The sequence below is a fragment of the Salmo trutta genome, chromosome 6, assembly GCF_901001165.1.
Source record: "Salmo trutta chromosome 6, fSalTru1.1, whole genome shotgun sequence".
Lineage (NCBI taxonomy): Eukaryota > Metazoa > Chordata > Actinopteri > Salmoniformes > Salmonidae > Salmo > Salmo trutta.
In genome coordinates, this window is record NC_042962.1 from 47,180,916 (window position 1) to 47,207,631 (window position 26,716).

General features: G+C 41.9%; 1 protein-coding gene across 4 annotated transcripts in view; it reads left to right on the forward strand.

Moving 5' to 3' along the window:
- LOC115196077 (gamma-aminobutyric acid receptor subunit beta-3) overlaps window positions 1-18,691 on the forward strand; it is a 51,425-nt gene extending 32,734 nt beyond the window's left edge. For 2 of the 4 annotated variants that reach the window (XM_029756597.1, XM_029756599.1), the window contains 7 exons: window positions 2,851-3,071; window positions 5,113-5,195; window positions 7,939-8,076; window positions 10,565-10,717; window positions 14,109-14,356; window positions 14,527-14,610; window positions 15,258-18,691. In XM_029756597.1, coding sequence (XP_029612457.1) covers window positions 2,851-3,071; window positions 5,113-5,195; window positions 7,939-8,076; window positions 10,565-10,717; window positions 14,109-14,356; window positions 14,527-14,610; window positions 15,258-15,614 — 1,284 coding nt within the window. In that variant the 3' untranslated portion in view covers window positions 15,615-18,691. The remainder of the gene's footprint in view (window positions 1-2,850; window positions 3,072-5,112; window positions 5,196-7,938; window positions 8,077-10,564; window positions 10,718-14,108; window positions 14,357-14,526; window positions 14,611-15,257) is intronic. The other 2 variants (XM_029756598.1, XM_029756600.1) reach the window with 1 other exon arrangement.
- Window positions 18,692-26,716: the final 8,025 nt, after the last annotated feature.

The window sequence follows — 26,716 nt, forward strand, 5'->3', positions numbered from 1 at the left end:
TTGGTCCAGCATCATATCATGTTGCTTGTGTCGGTGTACACAGGCAGCTGTTTATCCCTTCAGTCTTCTGTGTAATTCTTGGTCGCTTCCTGCCCCTTGGGAATCACTTGTAAATCCTGTATCAAGCCTTTTATCACCATTTTAATCCTGATTTATCTATCAAACCCCACTAATGCACATTCAGAGAGATCCATTGTTATCGCAGCCAAAGCTCTGTGTGTTTAGAAGCCATTAGTATCCATTACATCTCCATATACGGCTCTGGGTCTCCCCTCTCATAGTGTATGTAAGATCATTTCTGGGGTAATCAGCTCCTCCCACTAAAGGCCCTTAGACTAGAACAGAGACGATGCATGCTATTTTTAATATGCTGTTGAGGTTCACCACAGAAGTGGGAGAGAGGGTGATTTCCCGCGGTGAAAAATGGGCTTCCAGGAAGAAATCTCTTGGGGAAGCCTGTGGAACTGCTTTGAAAATGACCGACTGCATCAAATTATTCTTTACTGAGTTTTGATTGATAATTGATGATCATCAATAGTATGCTGTTATTGATGGTTGCTATGGTTATTAAGGTGGCTATTATTTCTCACACTATCCAAAGGTGTTTTAGCTAAGAGACTTCAGTTGAGCTATGAGCGACATACTGTAGTTAACATGGAGAATGTTTGCGATCAGTCCGTCACAAACCGTTAGCTGACTATTGTCACTGACCTATAAGTATTTATGTCAATCTGTATGATAATATATAGCTAAGGACCGTATAGAGGTTGTGTTTGTGCATACAGTACATGATGGCATGTGGGGACCGCACTCAAATAAGCCTTACATAGCTACTCACAATATCAGTTGGCATTGTATTGGCTAATGACCTTGGGGTCTACGCATAAATTCATCTTCCTACGAATGCATGATGTCACAAGGAGCCCATTTTGTAAATGCACTAAAAGTACACAGATTTCCGCCAAGGGGTGTGACCATAGAATTACGGACGTTGTTGGTGGGATGGGGCCAGTTCATAAAGAGTGGTTTTGTGTGAAAGCATGATCGTGATAAGCTAGCGGTTTGATAGTGAGGAGCATCTGTTGGAGACAGGGAGCAGATGCAATGACAAATGAGAATAGTAGGCTGCTGCGTCGGTCATGCGTCGGGATCATCACACACTGTAGGCTGACTAAACGACGCCACCGAACAAGAGCAGGTTCAACTCCCACCAGGGATCTGCGTCCCAAATGGCACCCTGTTCCCTATACACTGCACTACTTTTGACCAGGGCCCACTACGTGAGGAACAGCGTGCCATTTGGGACGCGCCCAGTGTCGTCAGTAACATTAGGTCACTAAATGAATTACAGAATGACAAAAAAAAGTGCTTTCTTGGAGAACGTAGTAACAGTAAAATTACAGTAATATGGAAAACCATGACTGGTAAGTCCTTACAGGGTGCGTTATTGAATGTAAATAAATGAAAGCCTATACACAAGCATGCATGTACACACACACACACACACACACACACACACACACACACACACACACACACACACACACACACACACACACACACACACAGCTAAACAGTGCGCAGTAAACATGGAAAGTGTAAAGAGCCTTCCCCTCAGTCCTTCCAGGTTGATACGTTGAACTGGAATTGAAACTGCAGATTCCTCCTTTAAGGAGATTACCACAATTGCCACTGTAGCATGACAGCGTCAGTGTGATCAACTGTCTGATTCAGAGTCAGACTTCACAAGGTGAGCAACTAGTCCTTTATTTGAAATGCTCTGTGATTGTCCCCGTGCAAGATTTATAAGAATTCCAAGGCAGCTGCGGCTTTGAATGCAGGGCCCGGCTACAGTGGTTATTTAAATCATTCATGCTCTTTCATGTAAAGACTTATCTAAAACTACATCCCTGACTGGTTTACAATTCTCACCCCTGGAACACTCCCATCTTGAAATACCTGAAATAATCTCCAGGGACATCATTGAACAGTTGGTTGGAGGTGTAGAGAGTCATACATTTAGTGTACATTTTGTATCTCTTTATCCTAAAAACTGATCAAATGGAGGGAGTATGTGCCCCCTCAGTTTCAATTGGCATGACGTCCTGCCTCTGGCTCCCCTCCATAGCGAGCTGCAAGGACTGAGTAGGCTGTGCACTGAAATATTGGACCCAATACCACACAATGTAATTGGCTTTAGTCAGAGACCATGTGGTTGGCTCCACTCATAACAGTGCTGCTGGCGTAGAGAGAGAAACACATTGCTGTCGGGTATTTTGGAGTGTGTGGCGGAGCCACTTGGACAGACTCCTGGTACAGCCTGGCCCTGCCTACAGTATGGCTGTTGTGTAATCACCATTAGGACTGTGGCTGAATCACACGGCCATGCCACACACAGCCATGCCACACCTCCTGCTGCCTGGTGGGAAGCCTTCTACTGCGGCGGCCATTTTGACACAGAGGGTCGGTATTGAGGAGGAGTGGAATGGGTTGAGTGGGTCTGAGGGGAAATTTGGAAAACCAGTTTGGTTGGCATGGGGATGGGTCAGAGTAGCGTACTGTGTGCCACCACATTGCAACCTTACCCCTCACCATTCTGACAGCTTGTGACTGTAAACCCCTCATCTCTCCTCCCAAAATAGGCCTATCCACAATCATTCTCACAACTATGGGGTGCAGCCTCAAGAAACACACACACACACACACACACACACACACACACACACACACACACACACACACACACACACACACACACACACACGCACACACGCACTGTATGTCAATCAAAAATAAGGAAGTGAATATACTACAGTATACTAACATCACCATATGTTAATCTCCTTCCAGGACTACACTTTAACCATGTACTTCCAGCAGTACTGGAGGGACAAGAGGCTGGCGTACTTAGGGATCCCACTGAACCTCACCCTGGATAACCGGGTAGCAGATTCACTCTGGGTCCCTGACACCTACTTCCTGAATGACAAGAAGTCCTTTGTCCACGGTGTGACGGTCAAGAACCGCATGATCCGCCTCCACCCGGATGGGACAGTGCTCTACGGCCTGAGGTGGGTTCCAAAGCAGTGGAACCAATGGGTTCTAGATGAATGCATCCAAGACTGATTCATTTGAAGGGATATCACAATATTTTATTTGATTATTTTATAGTAATACATGCTGTATGAGCTGCTAGGTTTTTGATGGGTTTTTGAAGAAGTGGGGCATTCCCACTCCTCTCTTTTCTGTCTGTTTATTGGATAGCATAGACAGAGAGGAATAATAGAGGAGAGAGTCCAGAAATAGCAGTGAACCGGATTTTTAACCATGCTGCAGTGATCTTTGTGTTCCGGAGGCAGTGGCTTAGCCCACTGGACCACCTCTAGGCCACCAGCTGCTATGTTTTTGACTAGTAAATATAATCCCTTCCTATAGGCTCAATTTAGCTTTTCCCTCGACATATTGGTGCAGTAGTGTGTACATTGTCATGCTTTGTTGAAATATGTATTTTTCAAATATATGGTAAGAAGAAAACATGAAAAAAAGAAAATGTATAGATGATGACGCAAGCTCAGCTGTTGCTTTGTTATGATTCCCTGTTTCAATATCCATAACCATTGGTCTTTGTTGTTTGACAAGTCCTGACTTGTTCATCAGGATAATGAATATGTATAATGCATGGTTTTCTTCCAAATTGAGCCATCCAGCATGGAAATTCAATGATTTCTGCATTTTAATCACTCGCAGTGGGCTAGTTTTGAATTATACGTAGTTGTTTAATATCAATTGGATTTAATACAATGCGTTGATTCTATTCTTTTAACATACTGTAAATCTGTTTCATGTACCCCCTCTAAAGAACACGTGTGTGTATGTGGGTGCATGAGCTTGACCCTGTGTACAGCTCATACAGAGTTGTGTTATTAGCTGTGTGTGGGTGGTTGGGTGTGCTTGTGTGTATAAGTGTGTGTGTTTGTATGTGTGCGCGCGTGCGTGCATGTACTTCCTGTGTGTGTGTGTGTGTGTGTGCGTGTGTGTGTGTGTGTGTGTGTGTGTGTGTGTGTGCACGGTTGAACGTGCGCAGGTGGAATCATCCATCTTGTCTAATAGCTTCTGACAAACACACTCGTCTGGACGTAATGCAATTCTGAGATGACAGTATAGCTATTTGATCTAGCATTCTTATCCATAAAGACATATATGACGTATTGTTTTAGATTGTGGAGCTTAAACTGTCTTAATGGTTACAGCTTCACTAACAGAGTCCAGGAATTGAGCAACTTGTGCAAACATGGTTCGATTCTGACTCCTTCAAGCCGAGGGCACGTGAGGAAGATCAATCGCTGTTGTATCGAAAATATACAACCTCATGATCTGACCAAAAGGGCTAAGCCCCTAGAGTTTATATCTAGACCATTTAGCAGACACTTTCATCCAAAGCGACTTACAGTCACGCGTGCGTACATTTTACATATGGGTTGCCCGGGGAACCAACCTATTATCTCGGCGCTGCAACACCCTGCTCTACCAACTGAGCCATACGGGACCACAGTCCACTTGTTATTATCCCAACTCAATCAATCACTCACCCTGAAACATACGGTCCAAATGTAAGTGATAATGTATGGAATGGAATGCCGGAGTAGGATCTCCAGACATTACTATGTGGAATGTTCAGATGTTACATTACCTGTCTAGTAAAGCAACCAAGGCGTGAGTTCTGGTTCTGAAGGCTTATTTCGTCATATCTTAAGGTAATCCGGTCTACCTGGCTGAACCTAATACCAACTGAAACACTATGAGTAAAAATCAAGGCACAGTTATAGTTCCTCTTCAACAGTTATAGTCTATACTGGAATGTATTCAGTTTCAGCTCTTCTTGCTTACAAGCGGGAACAGAGAGCTATCCTTTCTCTCTGTGGAGTTGACTGTGGTTATTCAGGATATCATAACGTCATGGTGAATAACATTATACTGTGATTATATGGTTTCATGCACAGATGAGAAGTTAAGGTGGATCCACAGCAGACACTATGGATGGAGAATGTGTGTGTGGGCTTAAGTTAATGTGATCCTCTTTCCCCCTTGTGTGTGTGTGTGTGCTGACCTCAGGATCACAACGACGGCAGCCTGTATGATGGACCTGAGGAGGTACCCTCTGGACGAGCAGAACTGCACTCTGGAGATCGAGAGCTGTGAGTGACCTCAATACCATCAACCTCTGAAATGACTATTTCAGTATTAGATTTCAGTATTTCAGTATAAAAAAGAAATTCAGTGTAAGATTTCAGTATAACATTTGACTATTTCAGTATAAATACTATTTATAAACTCAGCAAAAAAAGAAACGCCCCTTTTTCAGGACCGTCTTTCAAAGATAATTTGTAAAAATCCAAATAACTTCACAGGTCTTCATTGTAAAGGGTTTAAACACTGTTTCCCATGTTTGTTCAATGAACCATAAACAGTTAATGAACATGCACCTGCGGAACGGTCGTTAAGACACTAACAGCTTACAGACAGTAGGAAATTAAGGTCACAGTTATGAAAACTTAGGACACTAAAGAGGCCTTTCTACTGACTCTAAAAAACACCAAAAGAAAGATGCCCAGGGTCCCTGCTCATCTGCGTGAACGTGACTTAGGCATGCTGCATGGAGGCATGAGGACTGCAGATTTTCCCAGGGCAATGTCTGTACTGTGAGATGCCTAAGACAGCGCTACAGGGAGACAGGATGGACAGCTGATCATCCTCACAGTGGCAGACCACGTGTAACAACACCTGCACTGGATCGGTACATCCGAACATCACACCTGCGGGACAGGAACAGGATGGCAACAACAACTGCCCGAGTTACACCAGGAACACACAATCCCTCCATCAGTGCTCAGACTGTCCGCAATAGGCTGAGAGAGGCTGGACTGAGGGCTTGTAGGCCTGTAGTAAGGCAGGTCCTCACCAGACATCACCGGCAACAACGTCTCCTATGGGCACAAATCCACCGTCGCTGGACCTGACAGGACTGGCAAAAAGTGCTCTTCACTGATGAGTTGTGGTTTTGTCTCAGCAGGGGTGATGGTCGGATTCGCGTTTATCGTCGAATGAATGAGCGTTACACCGAGGCCTGTACTCTGGAGTGGGATCGATTTGGAGGTGGAGGGTCCGTCATGGTCTGGGGCGGTGTGTCACAGCATCATCAGACTAAGCTTGTTGTCATTGCAGGAAATCTCAACGCTGAGCGTTACAGGGAAGACATCCTCCTCCCTCATTTTGTACCTTTCCTGCAGGCTCATCCTGACATGACCCTCCAGCATGACAATGCCACCAGCCATACTGCTCGTTCTGTGCGTGATTTCCTACAAGACAGGAGTGTCAATGTTCTGCCATGGCCAGCGAAGTGTCCGGATCTCAATCACATTGAGCACGTCTGGGACCTGTTGGATTGGAGGGTGAGGGCTATGGACATTCCCCTGAGAAATGTCCGGGAACTTGCAGGTGCCTTGGTGGAAGAGTGGGGTAACATCTCACAGCAAGAACTGGCAAATCTGGTGGAGGAGGAGATGCCCTGCAGTACTTAATGCAGCTGGGGGCCACACCAGATACTGACTGTTACTTTAGATTTTGACCCCCCCCCTTTGTTCAGGGACACATTATTCCATTTCTGTTAGTCACATGTCTGTGGAACATGTTCAGTTTATTTCTCAGTTGTTGAATCTTATGTTCATACAGATATTTATACATGTTAAGTTGCTGAAAATAAACGCAGTTGACAGTGAGAGGACGTTTCTTTTTTTGCTGAGTTTAGTATAAGATATCCAATCACAATGGAGATTACTGTGATGTGTTAAAGGTCCTATGCAGCTGTTTTTATCTCAATATCAAATCATTTCTGGGTAGCAATTAATCACCTTACTGTGATTATTTTCAATTAAAATTTGAAACAAGAAACAAAAATTGACTCTGGAAATGGGGAGGGGAAAATGGAAAACTAGCTGTTATTGGCAGAGATGTTTGGAACTCTCTTTCTTATTCGTCTATGATACGAATTTACCACATGGTGATGTCACCAGGCAGGCCAAAACTCCACCCCACCAAAACAGGCTGAAATTTCAGGTGGTCTTTTCAAATAACTCCTACACGAAAAGGCTATTATCATAATTTTCACAATTTCACAGTATTATTGCAACCTTTGAGTGTGGAAATATACACTGAGTATACAAGCATTAGGAACACCTTCCTAATATTGAGTTGCACCCCAGCCCCCATAACCACCTCAATTCGTCTGGGCAAGGACTCAATTCGTCTGGGCAAGGACTCAATTTGTCGGGGCAAGGACTCTACAAGGTGTTGAAAGCATCCAGCATCCATGCTGGCCCATATTTACAGTTGTGTCAAGTTGGCTGGATGTCCTTTGTGTGGTGGACCATACTTGATACACATTGGAAACTGTAGGGCGTGAAAAACCCAGCAGCTTTGCAGTTCTTGACGCAAACAGGTGTGCCTGGCACCTACTTGCATACCCCGTTCAAAGGCACTTACATTTTTTTGTCTTGCCCATTCACCCTCTGAATAGCAAATATACACAATCCATGTCTCATTTGTCTCAAGGCTTGAAAATCCTTCTTTAACCTGTCTCCTCCCCTTCGTCTACACTGATTTGAAGTGGATTTAACAAGTAACTTCAACAATGGAGCATAGCTTTCACCTGGATTCGCCAGGTCAGTCTATGTCATGGAAAGAGCAGGTGTTCTTAATGTTTTGTATACTTGTATACTCAGTGTATATAAAAGACAAGAAAATCATGTTTTTGATGGCACTGGGCCTTTTTAGCAGTTCAATTGAGTGAGTGGAGATTTCATGATCTGTGACTTAGTTTCTTCACATGGTATCCAACTCCAGTAGGTTCATTCTAACGCTGTCTTTCTTTCTGCGGTTCAGATGGATACACGACAGATGACATTGAGTTCTACTGGAAGGGAGGAGACAATGCGGTGACGGGGGTAACACGCATTGAGCTGCCACAGTTCTCCATAGTGGACTACAAGTTGGTGTCCAGAAACGTTGTCTTTTCCACAGGTAAAGCCCTTTTAAAAAAAAAAAAATCACGTTCTCAGAAAATACACATCCTTACCATGTTATTTTCCATTTTGCTTTTTACCCAACCAGTGCTCCACTATGAAACTCTTCACTGCTACTTCAGTATTCTGGTGGCTGTATCTTCCAGTTCGGATTAAATGTTATCGGTATCCCTGACATCATTTGGTGCGTGGGTGCGTGCATGTTCGTGTATGCGGGCACATGCATGTCAGGTTGTGAGAGTTTGTATGTATATGCACTTGCTTGTATGTGAGAACTCCTCACCATCCCTACCTTTTATTTGAGTCCCTGATGGCAGCCATTAAAGTTTAGTGTCCAGTCTGGCCCCCTCTATACTCTTTCCCCTCTCCCTGACTCCTCAGTGTGGCCCCCTGTCTCTCCTCTCCCTGGCTCCTTAGTGTGGTAACCTGTCTCCCCTCTCCCTGGCTCCTCTGAGGACCCCTGCATCATACTTCAAAGGCCTGTCTCCCTCCCCGAGCCTGGCTAAAGACCAACTTTCCTCCATATGCTGCTGTTGCTTGCTTCACTCACACAGACTCACACAGGAGCAGTGCATGATGGTAGGATGGCAATTACCCAGCTGTTTCTTCAGCTCTTTAAAAGAGAGAAGCCATGGAGAAGCAGCCTGGGAAACAGGGCATCAGAAATGCATGTGGAAAATAAGGCCCAGAGCATAAATTATTCCCCTCCAAGTTCACAAGGAAACATTGCCATAATGATTTCAAGTTTCAAGTTTTAATGTCATGTTCACGAGTACAGTGAAATGCCTATCTTGAACCCAACAATGCAGTAATCAATAACAATGTAGTGCTACAAATAACAAAAAAACACACAGGAAATAAAAATAAGAAAATCACAAGAAAGTAAGTAAGCATACTTTATACAGGGTCAGTCAGTTCCAGTACCATATTTACATTGCAGTGATACTGGAGTAGTAGAGGTAGATATGTAAGGTAACTAGGCATATATTATAAACAGAGTAGTTTCAGCGTGTATGTGAGTGGGTGTGTGGGTGTGTAGAGTCATTGTAAATGTATGTGCATATTATGTGTCTGTGAGCAAATTATGAATTGAGTGTTTGTGTGTTGGAGTGTCAGGGTGCGTGAGTGTGCATAGAGAAATTGCGAACATTTTAATAAATTAAATACAAAGGTCAACTCAGATTGGTTGTTTCAGATTAGTTGTTTCCACATGCTTTCCCCCCCCCCCCCTCATTTTAGTAGTGGATAAAAGGGGGATCTCTGTTGAACTGGTGAACATTGTCAGAACGTTGTTGGACATCGCACCCTTACATTATGAGAGTTTTCACGACGTGGTCGTCATGAGTGTTGTCATGGTTACCATATCACCATCATCACCATCCTCCTATTCCATCCCCTTCTCTCCTCCTCCTCATCCCCCTCTTCCTCCTCCTCATGACATACGGTGTACTCTCCCACTCGCTGACAAACGTCCAGAGACACAGCTAGTGTGAACGCTTAGTTGCACACCTACATCCTCTGTATCACCAATCTTCTTTCAACACCTACTTTCGCCTCCCACTATTTCTCGCATAATGTTACCATTCTTAAAGGGACAGTTCCCTCCCATGACGAATGTGCCTCATCTCACGTACACAGTACATGGACAGCAATCCATGGATCCAGATAGTTTGTGATCCGGGAGTTTTGATTGGTTTGTTTAGGAATTTTCGTGTGCAAATCAATGGGAGTGGTATGATCCGTGTTAGCGTGATTCAAATCCCATGCTTAAATAAATAGCCACGGTAATGTGTGGTCTGGAGGATATTTTTTTAGGTCAACATGTCGTAGTAGCAGTGGAAGGACTTCCTCCTATCGCTTAGAGGTGTACAACTGACACCCTGGAGTTCCCCATTCCTTCTGCTACTCGTTTGTCCTTGGCTCTTAATGGATCAATAAGTGTCATTGATTGGCTGAGGAGTCCACACACTTGGATACCCAGATGTTAATTCGTCTCTGATTAACAAGGCAAGACATGGACGAAAACCAGCAGACGCTACGACCCTTGAGGACCAGAGTCATGCATCACTGGTTTAATGCTATACAGAGAGGAATGTGCAATAGACGAAATGTGATGAATCATAAAGTGTGTTTTTCATAAGCCAGGTCAAAGAAGAAATACATACATTACCAAATGCCTAACATATCAAGCTCCAAGACTTTTATACATGCATAAATTATAAAATAATATATGTCGATTGAAAGTGCAACATTTTCTATCATCACAGTTAGTATTGAAATATTTTATTATTTGCCTCGCATTCATAGCCAACGTGTGTCAAATTGTTGTGATGTATGGTTCAAGGATGCTTGTTTCCATGGTGATAAATCCAACCCATGCTGCCATTGCCATAGAAACAAAAACAAAAACACGAGGTGTTCCAGTATGCTCCTCGAACCAAGAAGTCGTTCATTCTATTCAACCGCTCAACATCCTGTTTTCATAGGTGCCTACCCACGACTGTCTTTGAGCTTCAAGCTAAAGAGGAACATTGGCTACTTTATCCTGCAGACCTACATGCCCTCCATCCTGATCACCATCTTGTCCTGGGTCTCCTTCTGGATCAATTACGATGCCTCGGCTGCAAGAGTGGCATTAGGTTGGTGTACAAGCACCATATGTTACACATTGTACAATATTAACAAGTATCTGAATCCCGTTTCCATATCATTGTGACTGATCCCAACATCCCACTAGTTATACAGTCTTAGAAAAAAAGGTGCTATCTAGAACTTAAAAGGGTTATTCGGCTGTCCCCACAGGATAACCCTTTGAATAACCCTTTTTGGTTCCAGGTAGAACCCTTTTGCATTCCATGTAGAACCCTTTCCACAGATAGTTCTACATGGAACCCAAAAGGGTTCTACCTGGAACAAAAAGGGTTCTTCTACCTGGAACCAAAAAAAGGGGACAACCGAAGAACGCTTTTGGAACACTTTTGTAGGGTCACACATACAGTCTAGTCCACGAGATAATTATATTCTAATTCGATTTTGATGGTCTACTCTGTATTACTGAATGGACAGATTCCCCTGCACTCTCTCATGAACATAAAGCAGAGAAATGGGAGGTCTTTGCAAAGGCATGCAATATCCGGTGGCTTGCTAATAAGGAGTCCACCAGAGAAAAACATTAACTCCCTCAGTGATGGATCGTTATGGGATTTCCGTTGCCACCCAGAAGGGTGCTTTGTGGAGGCTGCATGCCGGTAAGAGCAGCAATCAAGATATCAATGCAGTGGGAAAACAATTGAATTGTTTGAAGGTAAAATTGATTAGGGAGCAGTGTTACAGTGAATTCCAAATCCAGACGACCCACTTGGCCCTAATCTTGTTCCAGCACATTTTCTTCCCTCTCTCGTGGTGTACCTTTACTCAATAACTCTGAGCAAAAGAAGTAAAACTCCCCATTCAGTATGTACATTTTAGCAGACTCTCTTATCCTGAGCGAGTTTAAAGTAGTGAGTGCATACATTTTCATCCTTTTTTTTCCTACTGGTCCCCCGTGGGAATTGAACCCACAACCCTGAGCGTTGCAAGCATCATGCTCTACCAACTGAGCCACACAGGACCTACAGTACACTTAGTGTAGCTCACCTTCTGCATGTGTTCAGTGGTGTACAGGATACAAGGTGCAAGTAAAGCAGGGTACAATAACCTGGATCAGTACATGCAGTGTTCAGCGATGTAGCACTCCGAATGTTTGTTCAAAGTACCAGCGCTGTTCCATGTACTGGTGCTGTTTAAAGCACTGCATTCCTTTGGTTAATGTCCTCTAGAGTTGCTAAGGCTCTGTGATCAGACTTCCTCACTTTTAGACTCGAGTATCTTCTGACCCTTAGAGACACTTTAAGTGTGGACCAAATCTCATTTCTTGATAACCTCGTAACCCCCAATTTCAGAGAACAGACGATGGGAATAATGTATCGATAATGCCATTAGCAAGCAGAGTGCTACAGGATCTGAAGTCATTTGCACGAGGCTTTAGTGGCTCCTTCATGATGATTATGCAGCAGAAATAGAGTAGGGAGGCTGTCTGAAACATCAAATTAGATAGACATTAAAGGAGCAGTCTGGTGGATCCATTTTTGAACTTTTAAATGAGTGATATATATATATACATATACCCATTGATTCTTATAAATGCCTCATGAGCTTAGTTTAACTGTCGTACCCCATCAGAAACCAATGTATTGGCTTGTTTTATGCCATAGTTTGTAAACAATGTAATGGTAAACATACACTGTATAGCCTAAAAACATGGCTGCAACTATCATTTTGGTATCATGTATGGTCAGTTCTTAGCACTAAAGTGACTTACAGTCATGCGTGCATACATTTTACATATGGGTGGACCCGGGAATTTAACCCACAACCCTGGCGGTGCAAGCGCTATGCTCCACCAACCGAGCCATACAGGATCACATACTGTAGGCTCTATAGCACAGTATAGGCTCTATACCACAGTAATTACCAGTAGACTAACCCATATAGTTCATTGTTCAGTAGCAGACTAGTATGTTAGCAGATGTGGAGTACTTATCACTTTCTCACTTTTGGGAGGTACTATTTAAATGCATAATGCCTGACATTTCTCCTTTGAAAGTGGCTAGAGAAAGAGAGCGAGCGAGAGAGAGAGAGAGAGAGAGAGAAGCTCCATAAAAAATATATTTATCCCCAGAGAGTCCGGTCTCCTGATGAAAAAGAAGGGAGGCCCACGGGCACATGGCCCTGTGATTAAATTGTCAGGTCGGCGGGTGCAGTGAAGGACAGAGAGTAATAGAACCACAGAGGGAACACCGATAAAGAACATGGCCGCCGTTCAGCAAAACCCCAGAGATCGCTGCAATGAATAAAAGCAAAAGGGGAGAATGCTGCTGTTCCTCAGAGAGAGAAAAACACACACGCGCACATATACACGCACACGCGCACGCACACACACACACACACACACACACTCACACACACACACACACACACACACACACACACACACACACACACACACACACACACACACACACACACACACACACACACACACACACACTGACAGCAAACCGGTAATACTTAAAACTGTCTCCTTTAATGTTCCAATAAATCAAGGAAAGGGCCAGATTGATCCTACACTCTAACTACCTCCAATGTTGCTTTATGACAGTACTAGCTACTGATACATACAAAAGAAAATACATGTTACTATTTTGCTGGATGTCAGTTTTCCTACATGTGTTTCTTCATGGACAACAGATAAAGCATGTGCAAAGAATGCATTGTTTCCATTTAGGGGCCTTTCTTTAGGACAGAATGTGTAGTATATTTAATATGAGACATTCAATTCAACTCCTTCCACGGTTAAAATGTCACTCACAGCTGGAGGCTGAATGTACACAATTATTCAACGAGTTATTTGAGGTTGGTGGTGTCCGAGGGGCAAGTAGAGGACTAACTTTTGAATTTCTATTCGGGGAGGTTATTATCTCCGATTTTGGCTCAGAGCACAACAAGACTACCAAGTCCCATTTGTTATATACTGTAGCCAACTCTTCTTCCATTGTCATGCCATGCATGTTTTAGAGGAGGATTTAATTGGCCAAAGCACAAACAGACTGGAGCACTAGGCTACAACGAGGCAATCCAAGGCTAAAATTCTATCAAATAACATTCCCCTCTGTTCTGGGAAGTGGTTTGGCCGGAAAATAATTACAAATAATTAGTAGACTGCAAATTGACCACAAGAATCTCAAACAGACATAATGTTTGACTAAAACATAATTATTTCAAACCTTGCTTACATTTGTATATGATCACGTGTCTCTCCATTAAGCATGGGGATACTTGGGAACAGATTGATTTAATTAAAATCACATGGAGCTGATTTCCTCGCTTTTTTACAGTCTTTATGTCCAACAATGAAAATTCGAAAAATTCTCAGAAAACTTGGGGGGGCCAGTTGGGGAACCCTGCCTTAAACTGTCAGTTGTAATCCAGGAATCACCACTGTGCTCACCATGACCACCATCAACACCCATCTGAGAGAGACGCTCCCCAAGATCCCCTACGTCAAGGCCATCGACATGTACCTGATGGGCTGCTTTGTCATGGTCTTCCTGGCCCTGCTGGAGTACGCCTTCGTCAACTACATCTTCTTCGGCCGTGGACCACAGATGCAGAAGAAGCTGGCAGAGAAAGCCGAGAAGGCCAACAACGAGAGGGTGGCCAAATATGACACCAATCGGGTAAGTCTTCATGGAGATCTCTGTCGAGATGCTCTAACTTCTTCAAAGTTCTTCCAAGTTTCTTGGGTTTCAGGTTAAGAAGTTGTCGGGCGTTATCTTTGCAGTCCGCACACTCTTACGACGGCAGATCAGAAACTTTATAAATATGGTGTTGTGTTTCTTGTGGTTAGTCTCCTCAGGAAGGAGGTAAAACGTCATCTCTTAAGCTGACTAAGCAGCCTAATAGAGCAAAAACGCTCCGTGTCTCACAGTCGGTGAGTCTTGACCAGCGGACACGTATTTTTTCACTCTGTCTGACTTGTTTGTCACAATTGACTGACATTACATGTTTTTTTTTTTCATGTCCGCATGAGAATTTAATGAGTCTGTACGTGTCGCTTGTTACCCAAGTTGTCATTGTCCTTTTTCAACTTCTGGTTTGACATTTGCACGTCCAATGCAAGTCTGCAAGCCCTATGTTCCGTAGTGTTGCTACAAAACAGATATTGTGCTGTGTTATCCATTCAAACGTTCATTCAAAGTGCCTTGTTCTCATTCCTACATAGTCACATATCTTGATTCTCCAATGTATGTCATTGGTCTAAATCAGTGGTTCTCAATCCTGGTCCTGGGGACCCAAAGGGGTGCACATTTTTGTTTTTGCCCTAGCACTACACAGCTGATTCAAATGATCAACTCATCAAAAGGCTTTGATGATTTGAATCAGGTGTGTAGTGCTAGGGCAAAAACAAAAATGTGCACCCCTTTGGGTCCCCAGGACCAGGATTGAGAAGCACATGTCTAAATGGGTCTATAATGAACATAGTTCCGGTTCTCATCTCACCCTTGAACCTGTCCAGAGCAGGACCATCATGTTGTTGTAGCTCCAGATCATACATCAATCCTCTACTTCTATCTCCAGGCGGAGTCCCACGGTAATATCCTGCTGACCACCCTGGAGATCCACAACGAGGTGGCAGGAAATGAGGTCACCACCAGCCTGGCGGACAGCAGGAACTCCTCTGTCATGGGATTTGACAACACCAGCACAGGTACCGGCGTCCAGTGCAGGAAGGCGAGCCGGGCCTCGGGTCCTCGCCACAGCCTCGACAGGCAAGCCCAGTTCAAGAGGCACAAACTGCGGCGGCGCTCGTCGCAGCTCAAAATCAAAATCCCTGACCTGACGGACGTAAACGCCATCGACAGGTGGTCGCGGATTATCTTCCCCTCCGTTTTCTCCCTCTTTAATTTAATCTACTGGATGTATTATGTCAACTGATTGACTGATTTTAGGGTTAGGTGGTGTTGTCATTTTTTTTTTCTCCTTCGTCATCATTTTGTCTTTTTTACGTGATAGGAAATGTTTTGCTATCGAAAAAAACAAAGGACTGCCTCTATGTAACACGGACAAACTGCTTTGACCCCTTTGTTAAAGTTTTTATATTTGCAGTCGTACTCAAATTGTGGATATCGGTGGATTGCGAATTCTTAAAATTTTGTACAGAACTATGTAGATAAATAAGCATACTGTAGGACTGGGACTGTATACTTCCCAGTCTTTCTGCCCTCTCTGCCATTTGATAATGGAGATCTTTATACCCAATTCAATATGTGCAATCTGCAAGAAAGAAACCATAACATTTTTTTTTTTTAACAAACCCAAATAAAATACAAATGTTATGTAATGTATTATGCATATACACAATGAATTGTAATGTATACTTTATCATTATTTGCATATTATTTGTGATGAATGCGGATCAATGCAAAAATATATACTCATGTTTTGTGATGCTTGCAATCTTTATCACGTATATATTTTTTGTCTTGGTCAGATAATATCATTTTCAAGTGCACATACAGTATTTGCAATGAAGTGGTCCTGTTTATGTATGTCTATGTACAGTGTATTATTATTAGTAGTAGTAGTAATAGTAGTAGTAGTATTGCTATTATTATTATTATCATTATTATTACATACTGAACTATAACATTTTAACACAGGTGCAAATTAATGTCTACTGTTGACGGTTATAATATCTCAGGTTCTGGATTTTGCTAATTGGCAACCATTACGTTTTCAAAATCCCGTCAAACAGTCTTGAAATTGGAATATTGATTGCTAATCTAAACATACCCATAACTGCACTCAATGAATCTGTCATGGTTCACATCTTTTCTACCTGATATTGTGAATGCATGACAGGATTTCACTCAGTAAATTGACGGCATTCCTTTAAATCAGCTCCACCTTTGATAGCTGTCGAATTCTCCTGCCAACGGCCTTGTGCTATATACTGTATAACATGTCTTTGTGAAATATTCGGATATTTTTGTAAGGTGTAACGTTGACTATAACTACAGTATATTAACTCCCTCTCTTGCGCACTAGCATTGTAGAAAATAGATTCCCTCTGTTCACAACATTCCATGGAAGTGGCAGGGTTGAGGGTTTGTTTGGTTTTTAGCATTTGACTGATCTTTACTGCTGAAATGACCTCCAACTGTAAATATAATGTATATAACAGATTTGATGTAAGTGTGCAAATTTTTATTTGGAGTTGTCTAATTAGTTGTCTGTTTTATAAGACAATGTGAAGTACCGATGACATTTCTGTCCTCTTTAAATGCTTGAAAATCTATTGAATTAACATATGGGGTAGATCATATTTTTTTTTATTCCTTTCTTCAGATTTATAAGCAATGAATGCCATGAGAGACTATCTATCAAATGCACAGCCAATATAAATAATACAACAAAACGCATTGTAAATCAAGGGCATTGCGACCACCGATAACAGTATATCATCATCATCCATTTCTATATTTCTATAATCTATTCTGCACAGCTATCAAAGAAGCATATACGATGTATTAGTCTCTCAGTATACAACTGATGCATGAATTCTGTTCTACAGGGCAAGGACAACGAGCCATAGTCATTAGATTGCAACAAAACATCTAACACATCCCATTAGGAAATGTAATCAACGGCATGGAAGTAGCTAACATTTGGTGAAACACTGCCGTTGTTCATATCATGCTGCTCTGGGCGAGAGAACATGCCAAGATGGCACTGTCTCTTGTTTCTCTATGCATGTTATATCGCATGAGTAGTGGTGATTTTTTTAAAAAGAACCTTAACCCTGTCATCTTAGACCTGTATCTCAGGTTACAAGTACAGTTCAAGAGATTGTGATAAACTGCCATTCTCTGGTTGGTTACAGAGCAACCAATCATATCCTGGGGTCAATGGCTGGGATTCAAAACGACAGTCTTCAAATATATAACTCATTTATATACGCATAAAGAATAAATCGTGCGCCCATGTATTTTACCATTACCAACTTGCAGCCAATTGCTTATAGTAGTGACATGTATCTCTGGTATGCAAATATACTTTGCTACTTGATCATTAAGCTTGTTGTGTGTTTTGGGTTTGAGTGATATAATGGTAGAGTGTGTGTGGTTACACACGCTGGCCTTTAAACAGTTACAGACCCTGGGGTTTCCCTTCCCTTCTCTACTGTGTAGATGAGGCAGTGTTGGCTGGGTCTTGGTTGTAAGATGACTAATATCCCTTGTTCTTGGCGTAAGATAGGTAATATCTCTTGGTCTTGGTGTAAGATGAGTCATTTCTCTTGGTCTTGGTGCAAGATTAATAAAATATCTTGGTATTGGTGTAAGATGAATAAAATATCTTGGTATTGGTGTAAGATGAATAAAATATATTGGTCTTGGTGTAAGATGAATAAAATATCTTGGTCTTGGTGTAAGATGAGTAATCTTTCCCGAGACGCAAAGACTTGAGTTAGCCTTTCAGAGCTAATGCCTAGTCTTTAGCTCAAAGGGCTAACACAGTCTTGTGGCATGCAGAAGACCTGGGTTTGAATCCCGGTCAGTCACATTGGCACATTCAATCTGGCACTGTTTCATGCATTAAGTGTAGTCATCGTTGCTGGCTTCTAATGTTGTCTGGCCCATTATGGAATGTCAACATGTTCTGTTCTGCCATAAATGTATTTAGGTATAGATATCTGTGTTTATGTTTTTCTCCCTTATTTCTTTAGGTTATAATGTTGCTCTGTTAATGAAATAATATCAATTGTATGACAGTAATATCTGGTTTTGCATCCATTCAAATGAATGATTTCTGTAACACATCTGTTATACGCTATAGCAACAGGATGAACAATGGACAGACTTCAGAGACAACATTTCTTGTTCCTAATGCATTTCTGTTGAATGATTGAATCTAGACAAAGCCCAATAGTTTATGATTTATATGTCAGGTGAAGATAAACAAATGATTACCAGTATTCTTGGATTGTGATTAAAACTGTATTTATCAATGAATTTGTGTGTGTTGGATGTTCTCATATGCCTTCGGTGACTTTAAATACACAAAATAGGTGTTCATAGCCATGTACACGGAATAGAATAGCATTTTAACTCTCACAGTGTACATATGTACACACACAAGGAAGTGTTGTTTTTTCAATACTCAAAAGGGTTCATTTAACACTGGATTAGTGGGATTCATGTGCACACTGAAAGTGTTACATTTAGCACTGTCCCAGTTTAATTTGCTATGTATAATTATGATCTTCGACGGCAGTCATGGACTGTAGGCTCTGTGCCTCCTACAAATTGGGTATTCATACTGTAATACATGTCCAAAAAATGCTTCACACTCTGCCTCTCCACCATCCAGCCATCTAGCTTGATTAAAGCAAAGGCCCTGGGCCATGACCTATTTGACTCCACCTCTTGAATTTATCATACCATACTGTTACTAGTAAGGCCAACAGGGTTTTGTATGCCAAAGTGCAGCCTACTCATCGGGGTTGCCGCCAACAAAACAGCACATCTAAGGAGACATTGCAATGTAAACCAATAAAAAATCACTCATACAATATAGGCAATATAACACGATGGAGTCATAACTGTTATGACTGATTATTACCAGTACCCTTATGGGGCAAGTGGTGTGATTGTGTGGGTTGCCATAGAGTAGGCCAACGTTGTGTGGGATGTGCGATTGATGAATTGGCTGTAGTAACGTGCTGAGGGAAAAGGATTCTGTATTTCCTGGAGGGGATCTCAACCCAGCATTAGAGTGTACAGCTGTCAGAAAGGTGACAGAGGCAGCTGTGGAATAATGGTGACACGCAGGCTTTGACTAACCAATAGGCACCATTGGGAACTAATTCCCACTTTTCCCACTTTTATTACACCAATGATCAATCTCATTTGATCCATTACTATTATGATTCCACAGATATGAATGCACTAATGCCATGACAAAATACAGCCAATCACAAGCACTCTACGTTGTGATTCAACTTTACATAGTATCGGTATATAATACCTCATATGCAGTGGTTTCAAGAGTTAATCATATACAGTATGCAATATTTATCCACCCTAAGGTACCGTGAGGATCTGGCGACTACATATAGACTGTGGAAATGAATTTCTTCGCAGCCTATCAGTTCTCTCAGGTAAAAAACAATAGTGTATATGAATAATTACAGGGGAAACTGCTGCGGTAGGCAGTTCAATCCCCCCTTTCTTCAATAAGGTTGCTCATGATAGATTTCTATACTTTCTTACTTAAAACTTCATAATAGGATCCATGGATCTCAATCCCAAAGTTGCATTGCGTAACATACTATTATTAGTATCATCTAAGAATAACAGGACTCAGCACTTTGAGCAGACAGAGGTATGGTAATTTGCCCACCACAGTTTGTTTCATTAAATAATGATCAACACATCCAACTCTGGATGATAGTCCTGTATTGTTGAAATAAAGCATGTTTAATATCCACATTCTCCCCATACAGTACACTCTCCTCTCCTCCCTTTTCCGCCCTTCTCTTCTCCTCATACAGTACACTCTCTTCTCCTCCCTTCTCCTCCCTTCTCTTCTCCTCATACAGTACACTCTCTTCTCCTCCCTTCTCTTCCCTTCTCTTCTCCTCATACAGTACACTCTCTTCTCCTCCCTTCTCTTCTCTCCAACCTCCATGCTAAAATAAAATGGTGTTCCCACTCATGAGAACACTCATCATTTCTGCCAATCTGAGTTGCCTTCAACATTTTAATTCCAGATATTTTTTATTGGACTTCACCTCTCTTTGACCTTGTGATACCACCTCAATACCTTGCAAATAACCCCACCAACACGAGAAGAGCCAACCCAAATTCCATTACCAGCTGGGTTGCTGTTTCCAAAGCCTGCCAAATGAACTGAACTCAATTACGAACATGTCTTTGGGGCTTGAGGAAATGGTGCAGTTCTCTGTAACAGTATCCCTTGCAAGACGTTGAAACACCTCCTAGAATGGTCCTATGTTTGTGTACAGTCAGCTTACTTTCCCTGACCATTCACAGCCTTTCCTCTTGACCAGAACACTCTGTTCTAATCCATTGATCTGCCAGATTGACAATACCTGCTTTATGCTGCATTCTGTTATCTAATTCACAATCTCTCACCAACATTTTCCTGGCCCTACATCAATCAATGTGACAATATCCAAGTGCATCAAACACAGATCTTTGTGAAAGCAAAAAGCCAGTAGCTTGCAGGGCACCTGATAACAGCAAAGCTGTTTTGAACCACAGGGATCACCATCCAATAAAGCCTGAAAAGCTAAAAACATGTTGTTGGCCTGAGAGAAGTCCTCATCTGGCAAGACAGTACATGGCTTGTCACCAAGGGAGTAAGAACATATTTACGTTGAGAGTATGAGAGGAAGCTGTGTTCGCAGTCCTTGCATTATCACATAAACCCATTCATTGGTGTCAGAAAACATTTTCAACTTGAAATTACATACATTTGCCATGAATTAGAATACAAATTAGAATGTCTACACTTCATTTGTGCAGTTATTTGATGCAGGGTTGCCTCTGAACTGAATTGTTCTATCGTGAGGTGTTACAGTTTAGGGTTTCCTATATTCGATGTCGGATGTGATGGCTCGTGTATGTCACTGGTTTCGACCTCCATATGGTCAATATTTGTTGTGGTGTCTGAAATAGCAGTCCTAGTTCTTGTCAGGACATGTCACAACTAATAACAACATTACAGTTTCCTTTAATCTAGGGACCTTCCCAGTTTGTACATTTTTATAGGCACAAGGGGGTCTTTGGAGGGATGACAGACGTATTGTGATAGATGGCTGAAATGTCTGGCCCAGGAAAGTCACAAAAAACACTCTAGAGGTCAGTAAACCCCATGTTGTGGAAGAAAAATATCTACTTCTATATCTACAGAATCTACCCGAAAGTTTGCCCTTCACCATATTCTCCTTGAAAAAGAGACCAAATTCCAAATCCTACCTATACTCTTATGTTTATAGTAGACAAGACCCCAAGGATCAGAAATTAATTGTGTAAGGCATTTAACATTTAAACCATCTGCACGACTCTTGCACTAACACCTGACTGTCAAACAAAAAGAATACACCAGAGACACATCTCATGTGTTTTTCTACTTCGTCGCTTCAAAGAGATGGCATTGAACATGCTGCACCAATTAAACCAAATTGGTAAGAGTGCATTCATATTGCTGTCGTATGTTTTGGTACGTGTTTGAGTCCCCGGAGAGCCTAATACATCTCATAGGCTTTATTGTGATAGGCTTTTCTTCAAATAATCCTCCTTGTATGTCTTCTTTGTTTCTCCCATTTCATTTGATTTGGGGGTGTTTCTGTTTGTGGGATGCCAATGCAGATATTATACCGTGCAGTTCTGAATTTGTCAGTCCCTGCACTAAGCCACTCTTTCAGTGTTATGGTACTGACTGAATCACCATTGTTACGTAATGACGAAATCATTGTCACAATTGGGAGAAGGATGCAATCTAAAATGGTCAGGGTAACTTTGGTCCACAGTTCCAGATTACTGACCCCACAAGTCCTGCTCATAGTCCAAAAATCCACAGGAAAACATTCATGCTAATGTGTTAATTCCAGCCACTGAAATTGAGATTTAGTTCTACAGAGAACCCCTCTGAATAAATTCTATCTGATGTTTTTCTCTTTCTCTTTTCTTTTTCAGGCCTCCTGACACACTTTCTGCTCATTCATCAACAGCATAGTGAGTGAGAAGGAGGAGGGACGGTTCTGCATCAAAAGACTGTCTCGGTGACTGGGGGAATACATCCCTCTCTTCAGTGTGTGTTTGATGATGCCTTTCTGTTTTAAGAACTCAATGACAGACTTCAGCTGGGTATTAGCCTACTTACTCATCTCTCCTGTGTTGTCTTCTATTCAGACCTGGGTTCAAATACTATTTGATTTTTTTTTCAAATACTTGCAGTGCTCGTTTTAGTCTGCCTGGAGTGCCAGATGGGCGACGTCAGCACTTTTGCAACTATTCTATTGGTTCCATTACAGCAGGTAAACTCAATCAAGACCATATCAGAAATAATTTCCAAAAGTATTTGAACCCAGGTCTGGTTCTCTTTGACATACAGACAAGTTGGATTGTTCCTCTTACTGTATAATGTACATTATCTAGTATGTCAGAAGTTATGTCCTAGTTCATGTATTGTATCAGTTGCATACTTGAATATAACTGGAACAACTTTTAAGGTTGACTTTAAACTTCAAAAGATGCTACCTTAACGGCGCGCCTTCTTTTGCAAAATAACATCCTCTTATATAAGATCATCTTGACGAGGGACCGTAACGAAGCCTGAAGCCACCCAATGGAGTATAGCTTACTGATCTAACTTAAAAGGGTAGTCCCATGAGATACCAAAGCAACGGAAACCAGTGAACATTGTTAGTAGAAGTGATACACTATTTAAGTTTTAACCAACATTATAGGCTTGTCTTTGTCATAGGGGGAGGCTCTGTGGATTTGGAGAGGAGAGTGTTGCCCAATGTTTTCAAGTGATACCCACTCAATAAATGATTCTTGTGGCAGTGAGAGGAGAAGACAAGATTGTGGAGGTTGTGTGTTTGGATACTGGGTGACGTGGGAGGCTTGGCCACAACTGCCCCTGACTGATTAAAGGTAGAGGAACGTGTCCCTGGGTCTGAATGTACTGTATAATCAAAATAATGACTTACTCTTTAGCAATACAATGCTAGCTTATTCAAGAATCCATTCCACACTAAAAATTGCTCCACCATTTCCTGGTTGCAAAAATTCTAATAGTTCCCCTAATTTCCATTTGAGAAGTATATGTTTTTATTTTTTTTATTTTCCATAACCAAAAATATTGTATTTTCAGCTGTTTGAAGCTGGTGTACAAAACTGAAAGTAAAAGACACAAAAACTCAATTTAAGAACAGGGAGCATAGAAATAGCGCACATATAGCGCTTCTTAGACTTGCTTCAATGAGAATGACAGATCAAATCAAATCAAATGTATTTATATAGCCCTTCTTACGTCAGCTGATATCTCAAAGTGCTGTACAGAAACCCAGCCTAAAACCCCAAACAGCAAGCAATGCAGGTGTAGAAGCACAGTGGCTAGGAAAAACTCCCTAGAAAGGACAAAACCTAGGAAGAAACCTAGAGAGGAACCAGGCTATGAGGGGTGGCCAGTCGTCTTCTGGCTGTGCCGGGTGGAGATTATAACAGAACATGGCCAAGATGTTCAAATGTTCATAAATGACCAGCATGGTCAAATAATAATAATCACAGTAGTTGTCGAGGGTGCAACAAGTCAGCACCTCAAGAGTAAATGTCAGTTGGCTTTTCATAGCCGATCATTGAGAGTATCTCTACCGCTCCTGCGTCTCTAGAGAGATCAGATCTATGACAGATCTATGACAGATTCACATTTCTATGTGAATTTGGTCGGTTCGCCAAAAAGTTACACATTGCAACTTTAAATTACTGCGGTTTCTGCTTTACCTCCTGTTTCTGCATTTGTCTCAACCAAGCTTGCCATGTAACCGTCACTATCTTTGATATACTGCCTTCTCTCAACTCATGTAGATGCTGAATTCATTGTTCTGTCCAGTAAGTATATAGGATTAAAGACATGCTCCTGAACTTTGGCGACTACTAAGTATTTTTGAAATCTCCCGCTTTTGGCTGGATGTGTCAATGTGTCAATACATGCATAATCTATGAGCAGAATTATTGTCTTACCACCAAATCCCTAGTTTGAAAGCCACTGTATTTCTGAAAGCTGTGCTGCCCTACATTTCCCCCCACGTGGGTCAGCCCCCTAGTAATTAGTTCAACAATTGAGCTTAAGCCCCTCGCCATGTGAGTGACAGCTAGCACACACAGCAGAGAGAGAGAGAGAGAGAGAGAGAGAGAGAGAGAGAGAGAGAGAGAGAGAGAGAGAGAGAGAGAGAGAGAGAGAGAGAGAGAGAGAGAGAGAGAAAGAGAGCAATAATGTGGTGCACATGTCTGCAAATAAGTGATGTAGTACGCAATTTTCTGGGACCACTTTTGTCTCATGAGTGCTACTTTCAGAACTACTGGCTAAAAATGCAACTAAAGTACCAGAAAAATATCTTTAAATCCTTTTTCACTCAGTGTAAGGCGTTACTTGCAAGAGTTAATTTTTAGGATAGGGCCTACTATATGATACTTGTAAAGGTGGCTTTTTTAATGGATACATGCTAAAAGAGACATCTGGCTTGTTTCCCGGACAGAATTCAAAGGAGAGGTTTGTAATTTAGTTGCTGCCAATCAAGAGTGAACGGAGGAGCTTGACACAATGGAAAACTGATCATTCTTTAAAGTTGTAGACAAGAAAACAATGATCCATGCCAGTTTACCCTGTAATTTCTTAGGCAAGTGATACATGCCTTTTCAGTATCCAGTACAGTTTGTAGTACAGATTTCTCAGAGATTCCGCTCAACATTAACCTTGACTCACCAGGCCTTTCTCCAATGAAAGCATACATATTTCTCCACCAGCTCCATCCAAAATCGTTCATTCTGTACATTCATCCCGTTTCTCCATTCTCCTGTGAGTCTTTAAACAGCATTACGGCAGATTGATTGGTGACTTCGCCTGGATCAGCATGTTTGAACCGAGCAGCACTCAGAGTGAACACTGTAGCGGGCTTCCATTTGTTTTCCCCGTGACAGAAGCAATATCTATCCTGTAGACTCATTAGAAGACAGGGAACAGAGTGAGTAGCAGCTGGGCTCAGGGGAGAAGAGGGGTGGAGGAGAGGGATTGGGGGGGAGACATTTCTTGCAGCACATGCCTTGAGATGATTTAATGTTAGCTCTTTGCTGATAGCACCTTGGCCTCATCTATCAGCCATTGTGGGTTTATTTATGGGTGTCTCTGAGGCTGTAGTCGCTGTGACAGACAGTGTGGGGGAGTGAGAATAGCTCTATCTTGGTATCACCGGGTCTTTGAGTTGATCTCTGTACCCACTAGGAGAGAGCTTTGTTTCAGCTCAAGTGAATAGGCCCAATGAGACTCTGACACTGTCCTAATATGGACACCACGTGTATTGACTACCAAATGTATGTAATGGTAATCAAGACACACAGCCAAAAGCTGGAACACAATGTACTGACAGTCAACTAAACCAATTCATGTTGAAAGGTATTCTAGCTTTCCAAGGCTGGACAAATAAAGAGGAGTTATTTTGATGCTCTTGCAAGACATACTGTATATCCAACCTGGTCTCATAGCGTTTCGTATTATTCTGTACATAAATCCGCGACCCTACATTTAGTATGATATGATACGTTTCATATGGTATGTATTAATTTGTGGATGTCCATGACCAATTTAGTATGATATGTTACGTATTACAATTTGTATTATATGTTTTGAATTTTCAAAATGTACAGTGTGTTACATATTTTGCAAAACGTATGACATGTTATGAATTCTAGCTAGGTGGCTAATATTAGCTAGCTGGCTAACATTAGCTAGGCTAGGGGTTAGGAGTTAGGGTTAAGGTTAGGGTTATGTTTAGAAATTAGGTTAAAGGGTTAGGGTTAGGGGAAGGGTTAGCTAACATGCTAAGTAGTTGCAAAGTAGCTAAAAAGTACTAAGTGGCTGAAAAGTTGCCAATTAGCTAAAGCTGTCCGTGATGAGATTTGAACTCGCAACCTTTGGTTTGCTATAAGTCCAAGTTATACGCCCAGCCATCCACCCTGCTTTCTTTTCTACCTTATGTAACCATCTCTCTTATGTAACCATATGAAATGTAACATATCATACTATTTTGAGAGTCCCGGATTTACTTTTACTATGTTACGTCTGGCCCATGAGACCAGGCTGGTACATCCTGTCCACTGTTTATGCAATTCTCTGAAACAGTAAACAAACGGGAGTCTCACTCCCTCTGCTGTACACTCAAGGTAAATATGTACTGTGTGCCTGCCTGCCTACCACCTTTCTAACTGTCCACAATATTCAAACCATCA